Below are 17,198 nucleotides of genomic sequence, written 5' to 3'. Positions count from 1 at the left end.
CTAACGACTTCCGGTGATGCAGATCATGCGTCACCGTGGGTTCAAGGTAACCCGTTTCTTGATTTCGTTTTTTAAAAATACGTTTTTTTCGTCAACGTGAAACGGGGGTAGTATTTGATCTCAACCTTTCGTAAGCACCACGTGTATATTCCAAATAAAACCGGTTCCACCGTATTTTGCCATGTTGAACTGATTTTATTGTCCAGTATATCAAAGAAAACATAATGGAGACCAAACACAGAAAGAAGGCAAGGTACATAGGGGAGAGGGGTGGGGTGGGGGGGGGGGGATCCTAGGTCTAACAATACATAACACTGCCACTATTATTGTTCAAAATTCAGAGGAATCCCATCCTCAGTCTGAGCAGAAAGGTGGCATGAAAACAAGAATGAATCAATAATAACTCAAAACGGCATGAGTAGCAAATTGAATAAGTAGTAGTACAGTCATAACAATAGTGATAATCAAATTGACAATGAAATGTAAGATAATAAAAGCAGATCTCCATAAAAAGCAATTTCATTTGGACAGTGCAACAGCGCATCTGTTTGCCTGTGTGTCTTTTCCCAGTCTTGACATCCGAGCACTCGCATACAAGATGATTCCCGACACCTTTTCAAAGTCACGAAAGAACACCGCCGACGACCTCTTTGCGTCAGGACACACACAGACACCCTCCTCCCCCCCTATTCACTTGTAATGTTGCATCCATGGCTGCGTTCGTTTTTTTGAAATGTCTGTAACTTGTGCAAATATAGTGAACTAGTGCAAGAGTCAAGCTGTGGGATGTCCTTTACAGTTTGCATCTGTGAACACCTCTTGATTGCTTTTTGGTTGTTGTTGTGGTTGTTTTTTTTTATTTTGTATTTTTTAAATGACAGGAAAAAAAGAGATTACTTTGGAATATCACTTCTTTCTAATATATATCCTTTACAAAAAAGATCATTTTAGTTTTGCATTTTAGTCAAAACTATAGCATTCATATACAAAGTCAAATGGAAGGAAAAAGCTCTTGAGTGAGTCTCACGCGTGTCCTTCAACACAGCACCAATCCTAGTTAGCTCTCGGTAAAAAGGAAACATTGCGAGAACGGAATCTCCACGAGTGGCCTTGGGGAGATCGGCGAAATTGCTCCCTCGTTTGCTTCGCACACCGATCGCGTCCCGTTTTCACAGCATGCGCATCACCGGTATTAGAGGAAGTGGCGGCGGTGGATTTCTGCCAAAAAGGAATCGTTATTATTATTATTCCCCGATGACCACCTGCCATTCATCTCCTTGGAACTAAAGTCCGAGGGGCCGTGCGAAAAGTATTGAGCCGCTGAACGCGTTGCGGACAAAAGTTTGGAAATTCAAGTTCACCTTTTTGCTTCTTCCCCAAATTTCAGCCCAAAGCCCGACGTTCTCGTGGCTCGTGTTTGTGCGTGACCTGTCACGACAGTGGGCTTCGTTTTCACGCGACACCGCACGGGTCGGCCGTTGTTTAGTCCTCGGCTGAGAAAAAGCTCGGCGGGATTTGCTCGATTTAGGTCACCGCAAGGACATTCAAATAGCCCCCGCCGCCTGCCTTTCCCCAATTGTAAAAGCGACCGGGGACAGCGCTCGGTTTCACTTCCAGACCCCGTTAGCTTTGCTTCTTGCGCAATATTATGCATACACCTCAAGCGTAATTTAAGAGACGAGCAAGAAAAAAAAAAAGAAAGATATTAAGGCATCCAACATGCATGAGCCAATCTTTCCATAAAAAGACACCGGCGTTAGAATGCTTCAAAACATTTCAAACAATATAATATGCGTCAAAGTGCGGTATGCCGAGATTCCTCGCAATTTCTAAAACTTTTTTTTTGTCTGGATTGTCATGACTATAAACATGGGAATGGGGTGGGGTTGAACAGCCCTATTCTCGTTTAAGTACCTCTATTTAATCCCAAACGATGTACACGCAACACTCGGCAGATCACAAATGAATAAAAGCGACAAGTCAACATGCGTCACATTTGTTCAGTCCATTCACGTCATACGCAGGCAACCCTTGCTGTGGAAGTGAGAGCGTTCCCTGCCCCAGGGGGGGGGGGACAAAAAAAAAAAAAAAAAGATTCCACAGGAAGGAGCAACGTACGGGTTCTGACTGGGGGTATTCCATGTTTTCCCCAAATAGTGACCTGGCACAGAAAAACCTTTTGCGCCGGTCTCTTAACCGGGGAAGTCACTCCCGATAAAAAGGGGTTGAGACCATTTCAAGAAGCACGATCCATCACTCACACGGCGGCAAACTGATGCGATCAGCAGCAGCAGCATGAGAACAGTTTGAGGTCCAACTGGATGAAGGTGTCCATTCGAGTCATCAGAGAGGTTGAAAATTGGAAACCGGGCGTTGTGGGCAAAAAAAAAAAAAGCCAACTTCAAAAGCAAAAACGATGAAGTTAGGTGGTGAGGAATAGTGCTCAAATGTGGAGGAGCCCAAATGGGTCCAAATAGTCAGTGTTGCAAACCAATCCTGATCCGATTTTCTCTCTCTCGCTTTCTTAACTGTTGCTGGTGGCCGGAGGGGGAGGCAACTCGATGACGACCACGCCGCCGGAGCCGGCGACCGCGGAGGAACGGCACACCTGCAAGCTGAGGTTGACGCCGCCCGAAGCTCCGTTGCCAGTTCCGTTCTTGTTGACGAGCGCGGCGGGCTGGCCAAAGTTAGTGGTGCGCAGCTTGGCCAGGTGCAGTGACGAGAAGACGTGGGCCCGCGCCGCCGCCCGCGATTCGAAGGAGACCTTGCAGACGTCGCAGCAGCCCGTCAGCGTCTCGCCGGGCGCCGACTGGCCGCTCACCGGGGAGCCGGGAGATTCCGTGATGGTGAGCTGAACGGGTTTGGGCAGGATGGGACGGTTGGCTTTGAGAGCGTTGTACTGCAGGTAACTTCCCGAGCTCATCGACGCCTTCCCGCCGGCTTGAGGACCCTGGCGAAAAGAAAGCGTTTAGAACGGGGGCGCCGTACGACTGCGCGGCATGCGGCGTCCCCCCGCCGCGCGGAGGTTCGGCCTAGAAATCAAATTTGGGAACATGGCCGAGATGAGCGGCGGGGTCACCGCTGAAAAAATGTAATACCATTAGCGGCCGCAGGATGGCAGACTTTGCTCAGCGGCACCTCTGCCCCAGAGGGGAGCGGCAGGGACACCACAAAACAACGATGTCACCGCTGCTTGTGATAGAGTCGGAGGAGGGGGGGGATTTCACCGATGAGCTGATGAGAATATCAAAACCTTTGAGATCTAACCATCGAGAGATAGATATACTGTACATAGAACAACCGTCATGGGTCTATTTGAGGTTTCTCAACGGATGTTTGTTTTTTATCGAACATTTCAACAGCGAAGCATATCTGTTTGTTTTTTTGGAATTGCATGTGTCAAGAAGCGATTCCGTCGCCCTATATGCTTGATCCTCGCCACGCCGTGGATTTGACGACATCCGAGAGCGTAGCCCGATGTGGCGTTTTTCCCCGTGGCTTGCAAACGGTTCTTATGAAAACGAGGCTCACCAGTTTTTCTTGCTGCAGCCTCCAGCGCTTCTCCTTGGCTCTGGTGTTCTGGAACCAGATCTGCACCACCTTGAGGGGGAGGTTGAGTTCGGCGCCGATGGCCTCGCACTCCAAGGCGTTGGGGTGGGCGCAGGTCTCGTAGCAGGACTGCAGAATGGAGAGCTGCAGGCAGGACAGGTGCGTGCGAGGCCGGCGGCTGGAGGAATGGGCCAGGAAGTTGTTTTCCGCCGCGCTCGATTTGCCCAGGACGGGGGTGGACGAGCGGGCCGCCTTGGCCGAGTTGGGGGCGTTGGGGCTGACCGGCGCTATGCTCGGGGTGGGAGGGGGCGGGATGGTGCGAGGAGGCACGTGAGCGGGAAGAGCCAGTTGCTCTCGCGACAGAGTGTTGATCCTGATGGAGGCTTTGGGGTTCCAGTAGCTCAGGCCGTTTGGTTTCTGGGGCAAGATGGCGGCGGGAGGAGGCCCGCTCTCCATGGGCGTCGCGACGGGCAGCTTGGGCACCATCCGGTTCACGATGCGAGGCGCCTCCAGGTTCTCGTCGTCCAGCTCCTCGTCAGTTTTCTCCTCCTCGCTCTCCTCCTCCTCCTCCTCCTCCTCCTCCGCCGTGGCCGCCTCCGCCGCCTCACATTTCTTCTGCCGATTCAGTCGAGAGGCGATGGGAAGGGGCTCCTTGGGAGTTGTCAAAGGGGTCGGGGCGGCGCCCGATGCCACTTTGCCCGCGGCGCTTTCAAGCCTGGTCTTTGACACGGCGGAAGCCACTTCTTTGGGCTTGATGGGAACGGGGGTACTTTTTTTCACCGCGGCGGGCTTGGCCTCGGTCTTGATGAGGGTGCGCACGATGGGAGCGGCCGCGATGAAGCCGGCGTTGTTTTCCGCCGCCTTGTTTGAAAAGATGGGCTTGGAGAGCGGCCAGGTGAACTTGATGAGCGGCTTGCCCACGGCCGCCAGGGTGCCGTCGCTGATGAAGCGGACCTCGCCTTTGCGCTCCCGGGCCCGCATGTTCTGGAACCAGATCTGAACCACTTTTTTGGGAAGGTGGACCCATTCCGAGATTTGCTCAAACTCGTGTTTTCCGGGGTTGGGATCTTTGAAATAGCATCCGTAGAGGATGTCCAGTTGCTCCGCTTGGATGATGGTCCTGGAGCGCCGCATGTCGCGGTACCGTTTCCCTTTGGCCTTCCTCTGCTGTTGCTCTTGCTCCTTGTCATGGTCTCCGACGTGGTCGCGGTGGCACGGCGCCACGTTCTTTTGCTCCTCGGGCTTTGCGTACATCCTGGGCTTTGTCAGGTGGTTGCTGTTGACCGGAGTCACGCGACCGTACGAAGAAGGCGCGGCGGCAAGAGACTCGGGTTTCACCTGGACCACCACCAAGCCCTCGGAGGCGGGCCTCAGGCCCAGGCCGTCCAGCAAGCGGCCTTTCGGCGTTGACGAAACGCCATCGAGCGGCGACGAGGACGAGGCGTTTTTCCCCATGCTGAGGTCCAGCGCCGTCTCGCAGTCGCCGCCGTTGGACAAGTAGCGAGAGGAGGAGTGGCTTCTGGGAGAGGGCGATTGGGGAAGCAGAGTGGCGGGGAAAGGCGCCGTCGAGGACGGGTTGGAAAAGCACGGCCCTTTGCTCCCACCTCCGACTAATGAAGGCGCCAGTGAGAGGACGTAGGGGTTGAGGAACTGAGCGGAGAAGGGGGCCAGGGACAGGGGGAGCGAGCGCAGGGCGCCACATGGGATCTGCTCAAGCGAGTAGGGCAGCGAGTTTGGGGGATCCCCCTGGGCTTCCAACTCCAGGTCCACATCCGGATCCAGTCTCTCCCTTTTCACCTCCGGCTCATGTTCAAACTCCGCCCTCCGCTTCTTCTTCCCGGCCCCGGGAGCCCCGCCGCCATCCTCGTCGTCATATTCGTCCTCGGCGTCGGAGAGAAAGACTGTCGTGGAGCGCAGGACTTTGCCCCCGCTTGAGCCTTTATGATCACCGTCGACCTCGTTTTGCACCTGGTCTTTGGCGGCGCTGTCCGGGGCCTCCCGAGAACCTCCGTTCTGACTTTCCTCGTCCGTCACTATCACGGAGGTGTACACCTCGTTTTCGGAGTCGGACGTCAGACAGGAATCTCCCCGAGCCTCTCTCCCGACACTCCTTGGCCTCCGCCGCCCTCTTGTCCGAGACAAATCCATGGCCTGGCCGGCGGTCGTGTCGGCCTCCTCCCGCTCCCGCTCCTCTTCTTCCTCTTCCTCCTCCGCTATAATCAAGGATCTTTCCTCGTCATCCAAGTCATTGTCACTGCTCTGCGCGTTCCTCGCCACTTCCGACGAGCCGCGGGGGCGCGTGAGCTCCGCGTCTCTCTGTCTCCGTTTGGCCCGTCTGGCTCGGCCAAGCCACGCCCGTACCTCCTCCTCGGAAAGCCCGACCTCTCTGCCCAGCGCCTCGCAGTCCTCGCGGGCAGGACTCGCGGCGTCGGCCTCACTTCGCGACTCAAAGAAAGCCCAAAGGACCTCGGACTGAAACTCTGACAAGACCGGAAGTTCCGAACAAACGGAAGCCACGCTATCGCTACGTAGCCCATACGAGTCGCTTAAGGCATCTGAAAGCGGGCTGGCTTTGGGGGTGGCCGGAGATCCGCGGGGGCTGCTTGCTCTCTGGGATTTTTGGGGAGCGGGATCGGGGCCGAGCGCGAGATTCAAACGCGGGGGGCTGTCGCTCGGAATTGACGGGAAAGCCGAGGGGTTATGAGGCGGGCGCTTCTCGACGGCGAGCGGGGAGAGTGGCGGATTTGCCGATTCCTCCGTTTCCGCGTGCGTCTGATGGGCCGAGGTTTTGCCGGCGTCTTCGGCGCTCTCGGCTCGCCCTTTGCTTTCCCCGTCGGGGCAGCACTCTTCCTCGGTTTCTTCCGTTTTGATGCCGTCCCGAGCCTCGATCCCATCCAAGGGCTTTTCCACGCTCTCCTGTTTGACGCCGGCGCCAACTGCCGGTGTAGGAGTCGGAAGCGCAACGGGGGCCCACTGGTTCTGTAACAAACTAATTCTTTGGGTCAGGAGGGCTTGCTGCGCCGCGTTGAGACCTACAAATGGCACGCACTGGGTAAGGAGCTGTCCTTGCTGGTTGTCCGCAGACTGCTGGCTTTGCCGGGCTTGGAGTCCGTTCAAGATCAAGGGCATGACCATGTGGTGCTGAGGCACGATCTGAGACGCATCCACGCCGGTCGGGTGGCCGGGCGCAAACAGGGTCGGGAGGAGGGGATGCGAGAGAGTGCTCGGGCTGGACGTGAGGAGGGTGAGAAAGGCGGAGACGGCCTGAGCGGAGGCCACGGGGGGGGCCATGAGGGACCGCGCCACTCGGGACGTTTGGACGCGCTCGGCGTCCCTCGCCGTGGCGGTGCCGGTCGCGGCGCAGTTAGCGGCGCCGGAACCGTTGGCCGACGTGCCCGCCGCCGTCCTCGGACTGCCGGCGCGACCGGCTCCGCCGTTCCCGAGCGCACCGGCGTTGTTGGCGGCGTTTCTGCTGCGCGTCTGGTGCAAGACGGATTTCATATGGCTCTCAAGGGTGATGGAATGATTGTAGGAGACTCGGCATATTGCACACTGGTAGGGTTTGTTGGACACAAATGGCCGCGAAACGACGGGGGCGTAAGGAGATGGAGGGTCAATTTCCCCACCGTTTGTCATCGTCATTCTCTGAAAGTGGGATGGCGAGTGGTAGTGAACACTCAGGGCGGTTCGGCTGGGAAACGTTTCCTGGCAGGCGTTGCATTTGAAAAGAGGGGCGGTTTCCGCAGGCGCGCCCTGACGCTCCGACGAATGCCGACCGCCCTCGGCCGGGTCTTCGTCTTCGGCGACGGCTCGTTTGGCTCCCGCAATTTCATTTGCCTCATCTTCCGGTTCCGGTTCGGCTCCGCTACCCTCCGGGTCTAACATTCTGTCTTCTTCCATCTCCCGATCGCGATGTTGCCGAGGAGTGTCGGAACAAGGCCGGCGCAGTTGGGAACTGATGTCCTCGGATGGCCTCGCTCGAGTACAAACTGCGGCGGACAAAAGAGGTACAGTACACACCAGTGAATATTTTGCTATCGGACTGCGCAGACAAACGCTCGACATTTGAACTTGGAATGCGGCCGGAACGGAGCCGCCAAATTAGTTTGTCACTCAAATAAATCTATGAAATAGTCTGAATGCAGTCACTGCGGTTGACAATGGCAAATTGCAATATTGGGGCGGCGGGGGGGGGGTTGGATTGGCCCTTGGTTTTTCAATTAGTTCCGCCCCTACAGCGTGTTCCATACAGATTGGGGTTAACGGTTCGTCTTTCGCTAAGCTAACAGTCTTAAAGTCATAATTACAGCACCGCCCAAAATAATCATAACAACAAAAACACTTTGCTCCGAAATTCAAAACAAAAGGAGAGTCGCCAAGTCTGGCAGTAAGAAAGCCCCAAGTCTCGTTTCACGTCACATGACTGCGTATCCATACAGCGCTGTGGAAGCTAGTTGCCCGTGTGCAACTCTTGAAGGGACCCTGGTAAACCGAGGAACTCTCGGATTATTTTGTAGATGCCGGTAACCTGGTTCCAAGCAGAGCATTGTGCTTCTTTGAAGGGGATCGTGAAATATTTCTTTGGAGTCCTCAATCAAACGGGGAGAGGCGACCGTTGTGTCCGAAAAACGCGAGGACACGACTTACTTTTTTCACGGTCTTTATTCAACTGCAGGTGTCAGTCGTCGCCCGACCCACCAATGCTTTGCGACACCGCCGTCACATCGTGTAGCAGTATGGTCAACGGCCACATGCTACAGCGACAATTACCTGAAGATATCGGAGCACCTCGGTTCTCTTCTTCCCTTGCGCCCTCTTTCAAAACAGACTGTCGAAAAGAGAGTTAAAGGAGAGAGAGAGAGAGAGAGAGAGAGAGTGAGACGATAATCCGAAAGTGACGGCTGGTTCAGATGTGTTTTCAATTCCACAACACTTGGGCGTGACCCATTTCTGTGGGGCTTAATTACACATAGCGGCTATGGAGTGCCTCTAATTTTTCTCATTAGCCTAAAGGCACGTATATAGCAAAGTCCTTTTATCCACCACTTTTTGAGAGCGCAAAACGGTCACAAAAAAGAGACGCGCTGCACCCATTTCGGATGAAAAGATCATCTCGCCTCGCCTCGAATCTTGTGAACATTTCGGCCACCCGAACCATTGTCACAGTCGCAAAAGCGCCCTCTCGGCATCTGAAGCATTTACGAGCGCTTTGTTAACCAAGTGAGACTTGTCAAAATGGTCAGCGTCGATCGCATGAAGATGATATTCAGGATTAGCAGGAAACCAAAGGCACCCAAAATGTGACGTCACCGTCAAATCGGCACCCGTGTCAGATTCCACCCAAAATGAATAGCTTTAAAACCGATGATGGGAATTGTATTAGAAAACAAGTGGCTCAACTACGTTCTCATCGATATAAAGCGAGCGAGCAAAATGTCTTCCAGGTTTGGCACGATTGCTGGGCCACACTTACGATGTCTAACAGTTTGTCAACACACGACGGAAGTACGCTGTGTTGCTCAGTGAGGTGTCGAGACAGGGAGGCTTGGTCTTCTTGGCCTTTTTGGCACAAAGGGCACAGCCGCGCTGCTGTGCCATGGCTGGAACGGTTAGCCTTCTCACCAGACTCCTCCTAAAAAAGATAAATAAAAAAAAGTTGGTGGGGAAGTAGTCAAATTTCAGGTTCTTCAAGCCAGGCGGCGCTAACTGCGCATTTGCATGAAGCGACTTGGATTTCAAAAGGAGAGGTTACCTCATCTGATTCAAGCGCTTAATGACAAGAGCCGCTTTCAACACCAAAGGGATCAAAGAAATTCAAGCATCTTTTGGGGGAGTTTCAAGCACTTGTGCGAAGCCTGAACACCGCTTGTGCCCGTTTAAAAACGCAGCACCCATTTGGAAAAACAAACAAAACTTGCTCGATGACGCTGAAGTGGTTTCATATCATTTCATATGATCGCGGACCGCTTCGGAGATTTAACACCGCAATCCAGGCAGCATTCCTGCTAAGTTAGTCATGTCTTGGCAGTCTTTGGAATGCTTCTCAAAATGGACACACAATAGCTCATTAAAGGGAACCATCAATTTGGCGTCGACGCGGTAAATACAAACATGGGGTTCCTGTCAACTGAAACAACGGACACAGGGATGAGACACCGCGCAAACTTTCCATCGTTGGTATTACCATAATTAACGGGACTACTCTCTTCAATACCTGGCAGCTTATTTTACGTACGTGTGGGCTCCTCGGTTTTCAAGGGGTCCTGACAGTCAACCTTTCCTTACAAATCAATGACTGGGTGGTCACGCAGGAAAGGGAGGCGCACTCATCTTTTGCTCGACTGCCGTGTCCCCCGCCCCTAATATCTCCGTCCTATCGTTTCATGTGAAAGGGGTCGCACATCTTGGCGATAGGCATGTCGCACGTGCCATTACCGTGCTGACCATATTTTTTCAAACGCTTTTGTATCCCCCCCTCTGTACGCAGGTTGCTGCAGAAATAAGACGCGAGTGAATTTTGAAAGGCGAGGTTCGCTCCCAGTCACAGAGGTGTACGCCACCTATACGGTGGAATATATGTTTTATCAATGAACAGAGAAGACCCCACAAAACTGCCATTGATGTCTGAACAATAGTATATCAGGAGATGTATCATTATCGAATCATAACACTACCTGGAATGAGCTATAAATGTTTGCCCATATTGCAACTCTCTGAGGTGGGCATCGCTTTTGTGACTTTGAATCAATCGAATCAATCCTGGGTGCGTCCATTTAGGAGATTAGCTTCTACACAGGTTTTTGTTAGCAATCAAATTTGGTGGCCGGCCGTTTTTGCACCTTGAGGAAGGTATTGTTGTAACAACATGGTTACTACTCACAGCTTTCTAGTTCTGTTCTATTACCAACAGGCAAAACAATGAAATGAACTTCCAGGACGAGGCATTATTACTTTAGTATACTTCTCACTTTCTTTGTTTGATAGTAGGCTGAGAGATTTGTCTAATCTAAAGTGTGTTCCTTTCCTTGTCTCAATTCAAGTTGTGGCCCACTGATTTGGGGAAGGGGCCTGGGGGGCTAGCATCAACAAACAAGTCCAAAATGTAACTGCCATTTATTTGTTTCTAGTGCTGTTAAGTGTCTGTCCAGTTTAATGGGCGACCAAACATCTTTCATGGAGTCTCTTCAAGGTCTAAGTACAGTTGTTCACACTGAACTGCACAGAAATAGTTGTTAATGGGGGGGAAAATGCAGTATGTAACAAAACGCAAGGAAAGTTGGCCCATGCGGCGAACGAACTATCGACACTGCTAGAATTCCTCACTTCCTCGTCACGCCAATTAGCAAGCTAGCAGGGGTATATGACCAGTAAACACCCGGGGACGTCAGATAGCCTCGTGTTCAAAAGCCCCACAAGGCGTAATTTACGATTAAAAGATCACATGCAACTTAATTGGCCTTTCCGTGACACTAGTCGACTCATTAAATTACCGGTCCCAATTAGTTGGAGAAGCGAATCAATTAGCTAGCATGCTAGCTAAGCAGCCCCCCCCCCCTCGTTCTTGTAACGTAGCATAACAGAGGTCTTTCTGGTTACTTTACTAAAAATAAGTAAGGAGCAAACGAAATATATTGAGTGAAACTGTAAAAGAAACGCACCGCAGCAGAGGTTCCAGGCGAATCCGGTAAACGAAAAACGGGGAGTTCGAGTCGTGTCACTTCGCTAGCCTAGCCCTGTTAGCATGCCGAGATAATTAAGCTCCGAACGGGGCGAGACTCTCTCTCTTTTTTTTCTCTCTCTCTTTCTCTCCCTCTTTCTCTCTCTCGGTCTCTCTCTCTCCCCACTCACCCTCCTTTTCGAACTCCGCATGATCCAGGTGGCCCTCAACCGCAACCACTTCACCACTAAACATGAAAACACAATACCTTTGACTTCTAAATAAAAACACGGCTCTCGAGTCCGTCTTCTTACCCGTCAGGCATCTATTGGCGATCCGCCCGCCTACCCCAGCGTGCTTGCTTGCTTAACAGCTCAAATTGAGGCCTAGCCTGACTAAAGCTATTTAATTAACGAACGTTCTCAGCTTACAGATGTGTTTCGAAAACACTCCCCCCCCCTTCCGTCCTCCTCCCATACCTCCTTTTGATGCCACCCCCTCTCCCCCCCACAATCCGTACCTTTAAGACCCCGCAGTGCAACACATGCTCGTCCGTCCTTCGGTGACATTTATAAAAGCGTAATTAGTGAAAGGAATAGCAACGCTTTGGGGAGGGTGTGAAAAAAATAATAATAAAGCGACGAGTTGAAGCTGTTTCGTCGCGATCGCCTCCCTCGGCGATGGGGGTGGTCTAAAGAGAGCAGAGCAAGGGGAAACGCGGTCAGAAAAAGTTTGGAATTGAATGTTGGATTTCCAAAAAGGATCGGGATTAGTTGGCGACGCAATCCGTCACTCGATGGTACGATCCTCTATCGTTCGCAGGCTAACCCCTCCCCCCACCTCCCGTCCGAAACGATCGAGATTGGCGTTTTAATTAAGTACGGCGCAATTAGCAAATGCCTCTCGTTTTTACCTGCATAGTCGCCGCTCCAGCAGGCACACACTCGCACGCACACACGCGCTTTACTCCGTGGGTTCCTCACAAGTGAAAAGTTTAGTTGCCTGCCTTCCCTCTCTCGGCTTCTCTCTCGGTGTCACTCTCCCCCTCCCTCCATTCGCTCTCTCCTTCCCCTAGTAAACACACCACAGCCCCCCACCCCCACCCCAAGCCTGATTGCTGACATTCAGAAGGGACACACACAAACACACACGGCCATTAAACCCCTCATCTAAACTCCCAGATATAACAGATGAATCGAAAATCCAAATAAAGGTATTGAAATGAACGATGTAGGGAAAAAAGGAAAACTAATCGTGAGTAATTAAGTTATACCACTTTTATACACGTGTAAGTTAATACATATCCACATATGAATAATTAAAAGCTGTTTTTGTCAAATAAAAGGTGCCCCCATTCTGCCAGCGCAAATAGTTTTAGAGTGGGTTAATTAATTGATCAATTAATTATACATTACACAGACATAACCACTGGACTTGGGTGGCACTCGCGTCAAATTATGTCTTTATTGATGGGGTAAAGGACCCATGTGTCCAACACACATCCGTACAGAGTAAACATTTGTTCAAAAATCCCAGGAGATGAAAAAATAGGCAGCGTTTGCATGCTTCTGCGCTACTGGGACAGGAAGTGATGGTCCTGAAAGCCCTAATAGCTGTCCCTAATTGCGCCTGTGCAAAAATTGACTTGCTGACGTGTAGGGGGGCTTCCGGAAAGCGGGCGTCTCTTCGTGTTTTCATGTGGCTTTTCTGAGGCGAGTGACGGGCTTCACCTCGAACGGTGTGTTCACAGTGCAATGCTCATCCTGTAATGAGAACGTTGGTGGTTTGCTGAAGTATCTGCAGATGGAGTGGATTTGAATGGCACTCGGCGTTTGATTTGTAGGGGACAGGTGCAGCAGTTACGGGTTAAAATGCAACACGAAAGCGAAACGTGCTTTTGAGCACCCGATAACGAATGCGTAACCATCGACTGCTCAAATACCGACAGGCTACGGAGTAACGCTAAGTATTGCGTCAATTTAAAAGAAAAGACACATTTAGGCTGATTGAACGGCAATGACACTTTTTGAACGCATAATAATCTTGATTCCGAGATTAGTTTTTCTAAATGTTGGTCGTATTAATCTAGGATTCGGATTTTAACCCAAACTAAGGGTTCGGAAGTATGGGATTTCATCCAAACTTTGGGTTTTAGGTTCATGTTTCTCACCCGGGTTAGGGTTTTAAACAAGGCTTAAGGTTTTGAAACGAGGCGTCAGACCCAATTGCAGCAGCCAGACTATTCTAGCAATCGTCGTATTTTGCTTCCCTTTTCCCCCTTCCTTCCTTGCTTCCTTCCTTGCTTCCTTCCTTCCTCCATAAAGTTAACAACCCGCACCATTCTGTTGGCCAGTCTGTATCATGTAGAAATCAAGTTGACGTTTTCAGCGAGGAAGTGTGTTGTGTTTTACAATATTTCCAAAGTATGCGTTTCCTGATTGTAGGCAGGTATTTTTTACTGTTACTGCTTAACACAAGATGGATAAAAATAATCACCAGGTCGGTGAATCCGTGAATGGCGAACTGCAAGATATTGTTTGGAATTCCAAGTTATACCTGTGGCGTGCGTTTGTGCAACGTCAGTCATTTCTAAATAAAAATCGAACAAGATGAACAGGAAAACAATGCGCAGGCTAATGTCGATAATGACTTCGCCTTTCAGGTTTGATGGGATTGTTCATCTATTTGTTGTCATGCTATGTGGTGAATGTCGATTATTCTAATTTCAGATGAGTGTAGAAGTGGAGAGAAAGTTTGTATGCAATGCCAACAGTCTGAAGACTCTCGAAGAAATTGGAGGTATGTTTGACCGTCGTTTGCCTGACTTAAAGGGGGACTATGGAAAAGTAGCTTTGCAACTGCTTGCGTACATATCCTTGAAAGACACGCATACTTGGCTATAGTCAGTTGTCTGGATCAAATGTGAAATCAAACGGGTTAGTTGGGGAAAATAGACGCCAGCTAATAGCTTCTGCTTCCAAGAAGTGACACGACACTCAAGTGCTCCTTGAAACGGTGGTCATCGTGCATGGCAAGGGAAAGGACGATTTATTGATTTATTTTGGTGCTGGCGTGTCGATGCGCCACGCAGACAAACAAACGGGGCACATCCTTTGGAATGAGGCGCGTAGATAATTTACCATTTGAATCAGAATCCAGGGTTCATCTCTTTGTCCCCTTTTTTATGTGTAGTTTGTGCCGGTCAGGACCAATTCCAGGACCGATACTTTGACACCCCACAATTTGACCTCACCCTAAGAGACGTGTGGCTGCGTCAACGCAAAGGACGCTGGGAGCTCAAGTGTCCAGCCGCCACCCTGCGAGGGGCACAAGAGACTCGAGGAGAACGAGCAGAGGCGGCCGGGCTATGTACTCGCTACAAAGAGATGACCGACGCGGCCGATATTCATCGGAAGCTGAGGGAGGTTCTCAAAGACGTCGGTGAAAAGGACAAGTTGGCCACGAGCGAGTGCTGCCATCAGAAATTAACTGACCCCCGTGGTCTCGGCAATGCGGAAATGAAGTGCGCGCTCGAAGAGGGTTGGGCCACGGATATGAATCTGCTCTGCTTTGCCGAGTTTACCACAGTGAGGCGGACGTTCATTTGGGAAGAGGACGGCGTGCACATAGATCTAGATGAAGCAGACTTTGGCTACAGGGTAGGAGAGATCGAGGTGCTCATACCGGAGGGAGGAGATGTGCAGGCTGCCCTGGACAAGATTGAAAGGACCGCAAAGAAGCTGGGTGAGCTCCGAGCTGATAACTCTGAATTCTTGCACTCTGTTCAACATACTGTCTCCACGGTAAATTCAGCTCCAGGGGAAGTGTCAACCTTTTGAATTGGTCTGTCAGCGGCTCAACCTGCAACATGGCACCTTCCATGGTGCTTGCTGCCATCTGGAGCAACATTTCTCATCCTCATATGTTACAAATAAGCGACATTGGAAGCGTTTTCCCGTTACCGACCCTCGCAGTACAACCGTTAAATAAAGCGTTAGTCTTTACTTTTTTTCATAACGGCCTTCCGAGACAAGTGCTAACTACACCGTGCCAACACCCCCCCCCCCCCACACACACACTTTCCACCCGGTCTCCTGGACGCTGAAAATTTCTAACTTTCTCCCAATCATTTTGTCCATTAACTGTCCCGTCACAGTCCCAACATTCAAAGTCCCCACTTTCAGGTCAAAGTTCCGTGGTTTCTTCTTTCTCTGTGTGAACCCGCATTCCGCCTCTCCTCTGTGTCTTCCAAGTTCAATTTATGTCCTTTTTCTTCACAGGTGTGACCGGAGATCAAGTAGTTGATGGGAAAATGTCTGTTTACCTTCAAAGAAACTACCCGGCACATTATGCAAGACTACTGAGTCAACACATTTTGTAGACGACCAGGAGACGACTTGCGGCGATGACGAGTCATCGGCAGTGATCGTTGCATGTACATTCAAAGTAAGCCAATAAATTATTTTCTCGCTTTTATTGTTGTTGAAAGTTGCTAGAAACGTATGCCGTAAAAGCCATATGTTTTGTGTACGGGCCCCCCTATTTGCAGGCCTTTTGGCAAGAGCACAACAAAATGAAGCCAACTCTTGTGTCTGGGTGCAGAGCGCAGTTTGAGGCGCGACTCAACATGGGGTGGACCTCAGCATTTGACGCCGTTTTGTTTTTTGCATGTTCAACTCAGGATGTCACGGTATATCATGCATAATATAAGAATACGATTTGGTTATTCTGTTGTCACGCCAATAACACACCCGATAGCTCATCTTTTGCCTTTCTCCATTGTTGGGTAAATCGTGCTCAACGCAGCAGCGACTCGACAGAGGCAAAACTACATTGTCGTACGTAACGGAAAATTTGATTGGCGCTTTGAGATTGGCATTTTTGCACCACCATTGCTTGCAAAAATCGTACTGATGCAAAGCATCGAGTTAGGCGGTTAAATGATTAGCCTGACAATATCTTACAATGTTCTCCTTTATTAATATGTTACGACCCTTGCGTGGATTAGCCGTTCTGCTTGACCGGTGAATGTATTCTATTGTCCTCTAAATGAAATAAGTTAAGCGAATTAAGTCAATTGGAGAAAAGTTCGTCAGAATAATTGACGAGTGCGTCGCCTCCCGGCGTTGTCAGCAACGTGACGTCAAGGGCCACCAGAGTCGTGATGGGAATTCCGGCTCCTTTTAGAGAGCCGGCTCTTTTGGATCGGCTCCCTAAAAAGAGCCGGCTCTTTCGGCTCCCAAATGGCTCCTCGGTTTTTTTGTTGCTTAAATTAATACCAAAAATAACGTAATATACGCTAACGGAATGCACGGCCTTCATCACGCCCGCTGGCGTTTTCTTTCCTCTGTCCCACTCGGAGTCCCAGTAGCCAATCGGCGGCCGACGGCTACGACAAAAAGAGCGCCCAAACCATGCGGAAGCGGAGCGAGTCAGGTGCCCGTCCCGCTCGCCCTTCCCGTCTGGCCGCCCGAAGTTCGGAGGATGAGGAAGTGCGCCGCCCGCCGGCCTTTCCTCGTTCTGTTGCGACGTCGAGACTTCGTGCCCGCCTGCCTTCTCCATGCACGAGTCCACCGGCCGCGCTCGGATGGCGCGGCGGAGCGACGCGGCGGCGGGACTTGTCGGGATCGCCCGCCGGACGGCGCCGGAGACGTGCCGGTGAGTGTGACCTTTGACCTCACCTTTGAGCACGAGCGGCACCGCCCGCGCGACCGTGCCCGAGGGCTTCCTGAACGATGGCTTCCTGAACGACGGCCCCCTCGCGTAAACGCCCGCGCGTTTGTGTAGTTCGCGAGTCCGCGACGCAAGCGGACGACACCGAGCGGCCGGGGCTTCGTCCGTCACGTCGAGCTCTCGGCCTCCCCGCGGGCTCCGGGCGTCGAAAGCGAACGCGCGCGGCCGAGGCGCCCGCTCCCTCGAACCCCGCGTCGAAGGTCGGATCGTCTTCCTTCGGAGGTTTACCGCGCGAACCCCGGCCGCCGTCGGCCCGTCA

At 51.6% G+C, this 17,198-nt stretch overlaps 2 protein-coding genes across 10 annotated transcripts; one reads left to right on the top strand and one right to left on the bottom strand.

Annotated features, from left to right (window-relative positions):
- Positions 1-172: 172 nt before the first annotated feature.
- On the bottom strand, positions 173-12,275 carry zfhx2 (zinc finger homeobox 2). 7 transcript variants are annotated; one of them, XM_052054394.1, is made up of 6 exons: positions 12,120-12,262; positions 11,398-11,453; positions 9,023-9,181; positions 8,320-8,377; positions 3,532-7,538; positions 173-2,950 (listed from the first exon to the last, which is right to left on the bottom strand). In XM_052054394.1, the coding sequence occupies exons 2-6, from the start codon at positions 11,416-11,418 to the stop codon at positions 2,525-2,527; spliced, it is 4,671 nt and encodes a 1,556-aa protein (XP_051910354.1). In that variant the 5' UTR covers positions 11,419-11,453; positions 12,120-12,262; the 3' UTR covers positions 173-2,524. The 7 variants fall into 7 exon arrangements, with proteins under 7 accessions (XP_051910354.1, XP_051910353.1, XP_051910352.1 ...); XM_052054393.1 differs by lacking the exon at positions 12,120-12,262 and adding an exon at positions 11,521-11,688 and having other exon boundaries at positions 11,398-11,474; XM_052054392.1 differs by lacking the exon at positions 12,120-12,262 and adding an exon at positions 11,521-11,688.
- On the top strand, positions 11,934-15,680 carry thtpa (thiamine triphosphatase). 3 transcript variants are annotated; one of them, XM_052054424.1, is made up of 4 exons: positions 11,934-12,005; positions 13,936-14,005; positions 14,399-14,950; positions 15,487-15,680. In XM_052054424.1, the coding sequence occupies exons 1-4, from the start codon at positions 11,949-11,951 to the stop codon at positions 15,585-15,587; spliced, it is 780 nt and encodes a 259-aa protein (XP_051910384.1). In that variant the 5' UTR covers positions 11,934-11,948; the 3' UTR covers positions 15,588-15,680. The 3 variants fall into 3 exon arrangements, with proteins under 3 accessions (XP_051910384.1, XP_051910385.1, XP_051910387.1); XM_052054425.1 differs by lacking the exon at positions 11,934-12,005 and adding an exon at positions 12,817-12,944; XM_052054427.1 differs by lacking the exon at positions 11,934-12,005 and adding an exon at positions 12,842-13,056.
- Positions 15,681-17,198: the final 1,518 nt, after the last annotated feature.

Source organism: Hippocampus zosterae, chromosome 20 (genome assembly GCF_025434085.1).
Source record: "Hippocampus zosterae strain Florida chromosome 20, ASM2543408v3, whole genome shotgun sequence".
Taxonomy (NCBI): domain Eukaryota; kingdom Metazoa; phylum Chordata; class Actinopteri; order Syngnathiformes; family Syngnathidae; genus Hippocampus; species Hippocampus zosterae.
The sequence above is the reverse complement of the archived record's forward strand: the minus strand, read 5'-3'. Positions and strand labels throughout refer to the sequence as shown.